Genomic DNA, 12,050 nt, shown 5'->3' on the forward strand with positions numbered 1-12,050 from the left:
GAAATGGGGAGAAGAGGTTGAGCACCACAGGCTGGTAGGAGGACGGGATATGATGACAGTTCGAGGTATCCAGCACGGTCGCCTGTAATGGTCAGCGCCATTGCAGAGAGAGATTAATTTCCTTCTGGGAGGGCTCCTGTTCTGGCCCTGTCAGGCTCTGCATTCTGGGTCCTAAGCTTGACTCGTGGCCGAAGTAGCCAGGCACGCCAGCTCCTCAAAACTTCTCAGCTATGGTCAGTGAACAAGTGGTCCTCCTTGCGAGAGAATTTAGCTCGCTTTTTCCAACAGCCAGAACTACTGAGGAGGGCAGGTACTATCCCACGAACTCCTCCTGACTGATGTACAAGCAAAGCCTGGCAAACCTCTGCCCTGCAGGAATGCTACAGGCTAGGTGATTCAAGATGGCAAGGGCAGTCCCTAGCCAGATGGCTTTTTACGGTCCCCGTTAAGCCAGGGAGAAGCTGATTCTATACAACGCACTCTGCCCAAACTACCAACCAGAATTTTAAGCTTTGGTTTGTTCTGTTCTTCGATGTTCCTTCTGCCAAGAAGCCGTGGCTGCAGCTTGGGGGTGCCAGTGATAAAGGGGCCAGTGGGCTATGCTGGGGTGCCTGGCTGCTTGGGCCAGCAGTCAAGTTCAAGGGTGGGAATGTGGAGTCTGGTAGGGCCAGTGTAGGCTGGCATCTGCCTGGGGCTTGGGCTTCATCAAGTACTTTTTTCTTCCAGGAGAGAAAGCAGCATTCTTGCCCTTTCCTAAACTGCAAGACAACAATCCATAGATGGGTCATTAAATTGATCGAGTGTGTGTGTGTTTGTGTGTGTGCATGTGCATGTGTATAATGAACCAGGAAAGAATATTGAATGTCAGGGTGCATTCCACCTGATAAGAAAAAGTACTTTTTCAGGAAACAGGTTTCTGTTATATTGCATGGGTGTGTATCTGTGTCCTGGATTGAGATGTCCAATGTATTTCTAACTGTGGCACATTGGTTTAAAAGTCTGGGGGCGCCTGGGTGGCGCAGTCGGTTAAGCGTCCGACTTCAGCCAGGTCACGATCTCGCGGTCCGTGAGTTCGAGCCCTGCGTCAGGCTCTGGGCTGATGGCTCAGAGCCTGGAGCCTGTTTCCGATTCTGTGTCTCCCTCTCTCTCTGCCCCTCTCCCGTTCATGCTCTGTCTCTCTCTGTCCCAAAAATAAATAAACGTTGAAAAAAAAAAATTTAAAAAGTCTGAGAAGTGCTGCTTTCGGCAGTGTGCCCTCTGGGCTACCAGTGCCCGATGTACCCATGGTGTGTTTAAAAAACTGCCAGGGCTGCTCTTGCCCCAGGTGCACCGAATCAGAACCTGTGGGGGCAGAGCTTGGGTCTGCCTTGTGAACAGGCTCCCTAGGGGTTCTAATGAAGTCGAAGAAACTTCTCCAGGGAAAGATCTAGAGAGGGGCCTCCCTTCCTAATTACAATTATTCATGCCCATGCAGGGGATTTCACTTCTGGAGAGGCTCTGGGCTGTGGCTCTGCTGCAGGCTGGCTGAGAGCGGGAGGTGTGAGGGGTCAAGGCTTAGCATCAGAGAGGCAGCATTCCAGGGTGCTGCGCTCACTTGGGGACAGAATGCCCAGGTCCCAACCCTACAGGTCACCTACAAGCAGTATAACCTTGACAAAGGTTATCTGATGCCTCTGAAACCTCGCTTCCCTGCCGACAAAATGGAGGACGACAGCACCTGTCTCATGGGGTTCCTGCGAAGACCGAGGGGGAAGGTGGGGCCAAGATGCTTAGCTCAGACTCTCGCACATTCACACATCCCATTAGTGCTCCGCGGACATTGCTGTGACCAGGATTGCCGAAAGAAGCTCAGAAGCTGAGCATCTTCCTCATTCTCTTTGCTCTTTAGTTTTCTCATTTGTTCTACGTGGATAATAAGGCCTGGCCTGTCTACATTCCCATATAACTGTCAAATTCAAAAGTGGCTGTGGCCTAAAAAGCCAAGGGACTAGCAGAGCCATGATGATGATGATGATGATGATGATGATGATGACAGAAATGAGGATAAACAGTGGCTTTCCTTTGCGGGGCTGAATCCTTCTCTCTGGCTCAGGAATGCCTCATCTGCACAGAAGGCAGAGAGAGCTGTGCATGGAGGTGTTAATGGTTTTGAGACAAAGCCCTGATGCGCTCTGTTGGCTGCTCATATTAACAGGGACAGACTTTTGCATCTACACCATTGGTTCACATTTCTATTGGAAAAAGAAAAAATAAAAAGAGGGAGAATGTTTCCTCCATGTATTCTGCAGATTATGAAAATTACCCTCATATATTTCCATAGAAACAGAGTTAAGGGCTATTTAGACTCCCAGCTCAGCTTTGTGGCCCTCCACTTCGAGTCACTGAATGACCCAACAAATGAGTTGTTCCTTCAGCACTATAAATTAGGTGATTTATGGTGAGACTTTTTTCTTTCTCTTTTTCTTTTTCTCTTTCAGTAATGAGAGGCAGATGCAGAGACCTCTTGGTTTAATTAAATACGGAGTTTACCAGAAAATCTGGGTTATATCCTTTTCCTAACCCAGTGGGATCCTGGACCCTTGGGATCAGAAGCGTATCATCTAATACTGAAGTTCCATGCTGATCTGCGTTAGAAAACAAATTGGCTGGATTAGCCCATTCAACCGTGTGGGTTTTGCTTTCTGTTCTCACCTCTGCCTGATGGTCTAACCAGTGCTCGTCCAAGTGTGGTCCTCGGACCAGCAGTGCTGGCACCACCTGGAAGTTGGTTAGAAATGCAGCTTCTCAGACCCTACCCCAGACCTCTCCAATCAGAAACTCTGGGGTGGGGTCCAGCACTCTGTGTTAGTGAGTCTTCCAGGTGATTCTGACACAGGCTCAAGTTGGCCCTGAACTTCAGTCTCCTTTGCTTCCTGAGCTTTCTGTTATGGTGAGCATCCCCATTCATTTGTGAGTTTTAATTTCTCCCTGGATTGATAACGCTTCTCCAATCTGTCTCTGGCCTGTCCCTCACCTGATTCCCAGTCTCAGTAGGACATTTCCTCTTTGATATCCACCTGTTAGCACCAGCTCATCACCTTCCACAAATCTGAACTCCGCAGAATTCAGACCTGCTTCTTCAACAAGCTTTGAGGCACCTCACTGCCCAGCATCCAATCCTCTTGTCTCCCTTCTGTCCACATGGCTATGATGGATGACTTCTGGATCATGCTGCCCCGTCCACAGCCCTTTCCTGATAGCTGCTGGAAACTCTCCAGAGAGGAAATGAATTTAGGGAGGCAGTGGGATTTCTGACCATGGACAAAATTTGGGGCCAGAGAGATGGTAACTTTGACACTTATGACCCAAGGGAACAATATTGAGTCACTCAGTATCTCCAAACCTCAGCTTCTTCTACTATGAAATGGGGACACTTTTGACCTGGCATGGTTTTGTGAGGACTGGAGATAATGCTTATCACTTCCCTGGCTCAGTAGCAGGGCACTGAATGTTAACTATTCTAAGTTGCTAGGATAATGTCCCTCCACAATGTGGCTCCTACAGCAGACAGCCTTGACTTGCTTTCCAATAAAACTTGAACTAATCTGGGAGAGGCAATCATGTAACTAGACTGTAGTGTGCTGTAGGACTTTGGGTAAGTCACTTCCCCTCTCAGCTTCCTTCTCTGTAAAATGAAGGGACAGGACTCGAATGGATTTTTAAGGTCTCTGTGAGCATTCCTGAATTCCTTGTGGCACCTGGCACTGGATGGCAGCATCTCAAGCAGTCAAGAGAACCCTTGTGGATGATCCCTGCAGAAGGCTGGGGCCCACCTTGCCTTGGGAGGGTCTCTTACCGAGCAAGGGGGGGAGCCAGTTGACATTGGCTTCACAGTGTGAGTCTAAGAATGTGATGACATCCCCAGTTGCTGCAGAGGCCCCCAGCATCCGGGTCCTTATCAGCCCTTCCCGCTTCTTGGTTCGAAGAATTCTCACACTGGGGAAGAGGGCCATATAGTCTTCAAGTGGCTTCTTCAAGTGCTCTGTGAGAGAGACAGAAGAAGACAGATGGACAGATGGGTTAGAACAGCTGCTCAGTAATCACTCTTGTGACTGCTCCCTTACGTGTGCACCATATTTTATAGTTTATTTTTTTATTAAAAAAATTTTTTTAAATGTCTATTTATTTTTGACAGAGAGAGAGAGAGACAGAGCATGAGTGGAGGAGGGGCAGAGAAGAGAGGGAGACACAGAATCTGAAGCAGGCTCCAGCCTCTGAGCTGTCAGCACAGAGCCTGATGTGGGGCTCGAACCCATGAGCTGTGAGATCATGACCTGAGCCAAAGTCGGACGCTCAATCGACTGAGCCACCCAGGCGCCCCTGTACTTTATAGTTTAGACACAGCTTTCCCATACAATGCCTCATGGGACCTTTCAGATATGGCCAACGAGGACAGGGATCACCACCTGCATGCTGTAAATGGGGACTCCGAAGCTCAAAGAAGTCCAGGGATAGTGCCAGACCTGGAACACACAGAGATCATCTGCGTGAGAGTGTGGGCAGTGGTGGTTTATGCTTGGCTGATACCTCTTCCCTCATTTTCTGGAATCAGCACTCTGATTTTTCTTGGTGAAACTGCCCCTCCCATTTTCCATCCATTATACTTTGGTGGGGCTCACCCACCCCTGGATCCAAGGGGGAGGAGCAGGTAGGATGGGCCTGACCAATCAGGGCATTCCATTTCCTTGCCTACAGTGATTGGTTCAGGAATGGCCATGTGACCCGAGTTGATCCAAATAATGAATCCTGAGAAGTATTTTTTTTTTTTTTCAGAACTACTGAAAAACCAGGCCCTTTCTTCTCATTAGAGTTGCTAAGTTGGCTGGCCATAAATCTGGAGCTGCTGGTGACATCTTTGGCAAATGAGGTGATAAGAGTTGGGGGAGGGGCAGTTCTGCTGACATTGAAGTAAACATGTAAAAATAATCCAGAGATGGAAATTATTCTGATGGCATTTTGATTCCCCAGATCCCTCTGTGCCTAAAGCAGATAGACTCCTAAATGTTCTTACTACACACGAAACAAATTCCTCTTCTTGCTTATGCTAATGTGGGTTGGGTTTCTATCCTGTGCCTGGTAAAGTCGTTCTGAACAAATCTCAAAAATTATCTCTTTTTACTAAAAAAGTACCAGCCTTAACACTGGTGTCTCTTTAGTTTAATCAGGGTTAGAGCACTTTATGAAAAATCTAGTATGGCTACAAAAAAAAGTCCTAACGTTTATACCACACTTAATGATGAAATAGCGAATGCTTTTATCCGATGATCAGGATAAAGGCTGTATTCTCTCTCATCACTTCCATTCAGCATTGTACTAGAACTCCTAGCCAGTGCAACTGGCAAGATAAAGAAATAAAGGCATAAAGATTGGGAAGAAAAAGGTAACAGTATCTTTACCTGTAGATGACATGATTATTTACATAGAAAAATCCTAAGAAATCTACAAAGAAGCTAGCAAGATTTCAGGATACCGGTTTAAATGTTGATTTAAAAATTAGTTGTATTTCTAAGTACTGGCAGATAAAAAAAAAATTGGAAAATTCAATTTAAAATAGTAAGCATACAATTTGCAATTTAACAAAAGAAGTAAAATCTGTATACTTTGAAACTGCAAAAACACTGTTGAAAAATATTAAAGACTAAAATAAATGGAAAGACAGTCTGTGTTCATGGACTGGATGACTTAATATTGTTAAGATGGCAATACCTCCTATGTTGATCTACAGATTCAGTGAGATCAAAATCACAGCTGATCTTTGCAAAAATTGACAATTGACAAGCTGATCCTAAAATTTATGGAAGAGATCAACAGATCCAGGATAGCTAAAAATCTTTTGATTACTTACACATGAACATTTACAGCAATACTACTCACAACAGCCAAAGATTGGAAATAACTCAAGCTTCCATCACCTCATGAATGGATAAACAACTATGAAATATATTCATACAATGGAATATCACTCAACCATAAAAAGGAATGAAGTACTGATACATGGTACCATGCAGATGAACCTCAAAACATTACACCAAATAAAGGATGCCAGCCACAAAAGGTCACATATTGTATCATTCTACTCATATGAAATTCCAGAATAGGTAAATTTATAGAGCCAACAAACAAATTAGTGATTACCAGAGACTGGGGTAGAGAGAGATGGGGAGTGACAACTCAATGGGTATGGTGTTTCCTTTTGGAGTGATAAAACATTTTGGAACCAAGTGATGGTTGCACAACATTGTGAATGTACTAAATGCCAGTGAATTGTATACTTTAACATGGTTAATTTTTATGTTATGTGAATTTTACCCCAATTAAAAAAAAATGGGTAAAAGATCTGAATAGGCACTTCTCCAAAGGTGATATACAAATGGCCGATAAACACATAAAAGGATGTTCAACATCCTTAGTTACCAGGGAAATGCAAATCAACACCACAGTGAGATACTACTTCACATCCACTAGGATGGCTATAATGCACAACTCAGATAATAAGTGTTGACAAGGATGTGGAGGATAAGAATCTCTATATACTGTTGGTGGAAATGTAAAATGGTGCAGCCACTTTGGAAAACAGTCTGGCAGTTCCTCAGTTAAGCACAGTTACCATATTACCCAGTAATTCCATTCCTAGGTGTACACCCAAGAGAAATGAAAACACACATCCACCCCAAAATGTGCGTACTAGTGTTCATAGCAGCAATATTCAAAATATCCCCATATTGAAAACCATAGAAATATCCATCAATTGATGAATGAGTGAACAGAACGTAGTATATCCACACAATGGATTTTATTATTCCACAATAAAAAAGGAAAGAGCGATTAAGACAATATGGATGAACCTTAAAAAGAGTATTCTGTGTTAAAGAAGTCAGACACCTAAGACTAGATATTATATGGTTCTATTTATATGAAATTTCTAGAAAGACAAAATTACAGGGACAGAAAGGAAGTCAGCAGTAGTCTAGAGCTAGGTTGGGAGTGGGGACTGATTACAAACAGGCACAAGGGAACTTCCTGGAGTGATGGAAATATTCTAACACTGTATTATAGTGATCATTTTAAAACTGTATAAACTGACCTAAGAACTGAACTGCAGATTTAAAATGGGTGATTTTTGTGTTATGCAAATTATACCTGAATAAGGTTGTTAAATGGAAAAAAATGTATTTCTATATCCTGGCAAAGAACAATTGGAAAGTACAATAAAAATACCATTTATAATAGCTTCATATAGCTAAAGACCCAAATAAATGGAGAGATAAATCATACATATAGACTTGAAGACTCCATATTGTTAAAGAATCAATTCTCCTCAAATTCATCTATAGATTCAACATAATCCCAATGAAATCACAGCAGGTTTTGAAATTGACAACTTTCAAAGAACCTAAACTGTGAAAACAAAAACAATCTTAAAAAAGAATAAAGTTGGAGGACTCACTGATTTCAAAACTTATTACAAAGTCAGAATAATCAAAACAATGTAATACTGGCAAGGAATAAACATAACCAATAGAACAGAATAGAGGAGCCAGAGGTATACCTATATATATGTCATTGACTGACTGGTTTTTGACAAGGGCACCAAGGCAAATTCAATGAGAATATAAGAGAATTTTTAAAATGTGCAACAAAACAAATGAGCAAAGGGAAAAAAGAAAGACAAACCAAGAAACAGATTTAACTATAAAGAACAAACAGATGACCAGAGGGGAGGTGGTGAGGAGATGGGTGAAATAGGTGATGGGGATCAAGAGAACATTGGGGGCACCTGGGTGGCTTAGTTTGTTAAGCGTCCAACTCTTGATTTCAGCTTGGGTCACAATCTCATGGTTAGTGGGTTTGAGCCCCTGTTGGGCTTTATGCTGATAGTACAGAGGCTGCTTGGGATTCTCTCTCTCTCCCTCTTTCTCTCTGTCCTGCTCTGTCTCTCAAAATAAATAAATAAGCATTAACATAAAGAGCACACTTATGATGATGATCACTGAGTAATGTACAGAATTGCTGAATGGCTATGTTGTGCACCTAAAATTACCATAACACTGTATGTTAACTATACTGGAATGGAAATAAAAAACTTGAAAAAATAAAACAGCTAGCATAACTGGATAAACACATGAAAAAAGATGAACCTCAACCTCTACCTCCTACCATACACAACAAATAATTTTAGATGGATAGCAGGTTTAAATATAAAGGCTAAAGTTATAAGGTTTCTTGAAGAAACATAGGAGAATATTGTTGTAAACTTGGGGTAGGAAAAGATCTCTTAAGACATAAAAAGCACTAACCCATAAAAGGGAAGACTGGTAAATTGGACTTGATTAAGAACTTGCTCTTCAAACTTTGCTCATCACAACACATCAAAGACATCAGTAAGAAAATGACAAGGCAGGCAACAGTCTGGGAGAAAATATTCACAATACATGAATCTGACAAAGGACTTGTATCAAGAATATGTAATGGATTCCACCAAAGTCAATAATAAACAGATGACCAACTTAAAACTAGGCAAAAAGCTATGAAACATTTTTACAAAAATACATTTCACAAAAGAATTGATATACAAATAGCCAACAAGCATATGAAAAGATGTGACTCAAATTAAAAGCCTGAGATGCCATTTGCTATACATTCCCCAGGGAGAGGAGTTAAGATGGTGCAAGAGTAGGGGGGCTCTAAGTTTGCCTCATCCCTCAAATACAGCTAGATAAATATCAAATCATTCTAAACACCCAAGAAATCAATCTGAGGGCTGAGAGAACAAAACCACAAGTCTACAAGTAGAAAAACGACTACTTTGTGGAAGCTTCTTTTAACAAGCAGATCAAAGCACATAGATCTAGAGTTTGTTTCTTCTTCTTCTCTGGACAAAATGACAAGATGGAAGAACTCATCCCAAAAGAAAGAACAGGAAGTTGGAGCATGTGGGTGGCTCAGTCAGTTAAGTGACTGACTTCGGCTCAGGTCATGATCTCACAGCTCATGGGTTTGAGCCCCGCATCAGGCTCTGTGCTGACAGCTGGGAGCCTGGAGCCTACTTTGAATTCTGTGTCTCCCTCTCCTTCTCTGCCCCTCCCCCACTTGCATGCGCTCTCTCTCTCTCTCAAATAAATAAACATTAAAAAAAAAGAACAGGAAGTAGAAGCAATAGCCAGGGATTTAATCAATACAGATATACAGATAGAAGTAAGATCTCTGAACTTGAATTTCAAACAACAATTATAAGGATACTATCTGGGCTTGAGAAATGCATAGAAGGCACTAGAGAATCCCTTAAAAGAACTTTTAGTTCTTTTAGATTAAAGAACTAAAAACTAGTCAGGCTGAAATTAAAAAAACTATAATCAAGATGTAAACCCAAATGGATGCCATAACAATGAAGATGAACAAAGCAGAGGAGAGAATCTGTGATACAGAAGATAAAACTATGAAAAATAATGAAGTTGAAAAGAAGAGGGAAAGAAAGGTAATGAATCATGAAGGTAGACTTAGAGAACTCAGCAACTTCTTAGAGCAATAATATTTGTATCACAGGAGTCCCAGAAGATGAAGAAAGAGAAAAAGGGGCAGAAGGTTTATTTTAGCAAATTACAGCTGAAAACTTTCCTATCTGGGGAAGGATACAGACATTTAAATCCAAGAAGCACAAAGAAGTCCCATGAAATTCAACAAAAGCTGGCTATATGACCTAGACATATCATAGTCAAATTCACAAAATACACAGACAAGGAAAGAATCCTGAAAGCAGCAAGGGAAAAAAAAGTCCTTAACCTACAAGGGAAGACAGATCAGGTTTGCAGCAGACCTATCCACAGAAACTTGGCAGGCTAGAAGGGAATGGCAGGATATATTCAATGTGCTCAATGGGAGAAATATACAACCAAGAATACTTTATCCAGCAAGGCTGTCATTGAGAATAGAAGGAGAGATAAAATGTTTCCCAGCAAACAAAAACTAAAGGAGTTTGTGACACTAAGCCAGCCCTGCAAAAAATATTAGAAGGGACTCTTAGAGTGGGGGGAAAAACACCAAAAGCAATAAAGACTAGAAAGGAACACAGAACATCACCAGAAATATCAATTTTATAGGTAACACAATAACACTAAATTAGTACCTTTCAGTAATCACTCTGAATGTAAATGGTCTACATGTTCCAGTCAAAAGACACAGGGTATAAGAATGGATTAAAAAAACAAGACCCATCTATATGCTGCATAGGAGACTCATTTTAGACCTAAAGACACCTGATTGAAAGTGAGGGGATGGAACACTGGAGTAGCCATGCTTATGTCAGACAAATTAGATTTTTTTTTTTTTTTGAGTGAAAAGCCTTTAGTTTAATGATACTCTGCCTCTTTTTTTCTTTTTCAATATATGAAATTTATTGTCAAATTGGTTTCCATACAACACCCAGTGCTCATCCCAAAAGGTGCCCTCCTCAATACCCATCACCCACCCTCCCCTCCCTCCCACACCCCATCAACCCTCAGTTTGTTCTCAGTTTTTTAAGAGTCTCTTATGCTTTGGCTCTCTCCCACTCTAACCTCTTTTTTTTTCCCCCTTCCCCTCCCCCATGGGTTTCTGTTAAGTTTCTCAGGATCCACATAAGAGTGAAAACATATGGTATCTGTCTTTCTCTGCATGGCTTATTTCACTTAGCATCACACTCTCTAGTTTCATCCACGTTGCTACAAAGGGCCATATTTCGTTCTTTCTCATTGCCACGTAGTACTCCATTATGTATATAAACCACAATTTCTTTATCCATTCATCAGTTGATGGACATTTAGGCTCTTTCCATAATTTGGCTATTGTTGAAAGTGCTGCTATAAACATTGGGGTACAAGTGCCCCTATGCATCAGTACACCTGTATCCCTTGGGTAAATTCCTAGCAGTGCTATTGCTGGGTCATAGGGTAGGTCTATTTTTAATTTTCTGAGGAACCTCCACACTGTTTTCCAGAGTGGCTGCACCAGTTTGCATTCCCACCAACAGTGCAAGAGGGTTCCCGTTTCTCTACATCCTCACCAGCATCTATAATCTCCTGATTTGTTCATTTTGGCCACTCCGACTGGCGTGAGGTGATATCTGAGTGTGGTTTTGATTTGTATTTCCCTGATGAGAAGCGATGTTGAGCATCTTTTCATGTGCCTGTTGGCCATCTGGATGTCTTCTTTAGAGAAGTGTCTATTCATGTTTTCTGCCCATTTCTTCACTGGGTTATTTGTTTTTCGGGTGTGGAGTTTGGTGAGCTCTTTATAGATTTTGGATGCTAGCCCTTTGTCCAATATGTCATTTGCAAATATCTTTTCCCATTCCGTTGGTTGCCTTTTAGTTTTGTTGGTTGTTTCCTTTGCTGTGCATAAGCTTTTTATCTTCATAAGGTCCCAGTAATTCATTTTTGCTTTTAATTCCCTTGCCTTTGGGGATGTGTCAAGTAAGAGATTGCTACAGCTGAGGTCGGAAAGGTCTTTTCCTGCTTTCTCCTCTAGGGTTTTGATGGTTTCCTGTCTCACATTCAGGTCCTTTATCCATTTTGAGTTTATTTTTGTGAATGGTGTGAGAAAGTGGTCTAGTTTCAACCTTCTGCATGTTGCTGTCCAGTTCTCCCAGCACCATTTGTTAAAGAGACTGTCTTTTTTCCATTGGATGTTCTTTCCTGCTTTGTCAAAGATTAGTTGGCCATACGTTTGTGGGTCTAGTTCTGGGGTTTCTATTCTATTCCATTGGTCTGTGTGTCTGTTTTTGTGCCAATACCATGCTGTCTTGATGATGACAGCTTTGTAGTAGAGGCTAAAGTCTGGGATTGTGATGCCTCCTGCTTTGGTCTTCTTCTTCAAAACTACTTTGGCTATTCGGGGCCTTTTGTGGTTCCATATGAATTTTAGGATTGCCTGTTCTAGTTTCGAGAAGAATGCTGGTGCAATTTTGATTGGGATTGCATTGAATGTGTAGATAGCTTTGGGTAGTATTGACATTTTGATAATATTTATTCTTCCAA

At 41.8% G+C, this 12,050-nt stretch overlaps 1 protein-coding gene across 1 annotated transcript in view; it reads right to left on the reverse strand.

The window, feature by feature from the left end:
* GALNT10 (polypeptide N-acetylgalactosaminyltransferase 10) overlaps positions 1–12,050 on the reverse strand; it is a 225,346-nt gene that overhangs the window by 38,108 nt on the left and 175,188 nt on the right. Inside the window, exon 5 of the mRNA XM_047092171.1 lies at positions 3,836–4,021. Coding sequence (XP_046948127.1) covers positions 3,836–4,021 — 186 coding nt within the window. The remainder of the gene's footprint in view (positions 1–3,835; positions 4,022–12,050) is intronic.

This window comes from Lynx rufus, unplaced genomic scaffold (genome assembly GCF_022079265.1).
Source record: "Lynx rufus isolate CCGP_SWC_20201006 ecotype Redwood Valley unplaced genomic scaffold, mLynRuf1.p SCAF_1, whole genome shotgun sequence".
Lineage (NCBI taxonomy): Eukaryota > Metazoa > Chordata > Mammalia > Carnivora > Felidae > Lynx > Lynx rufus.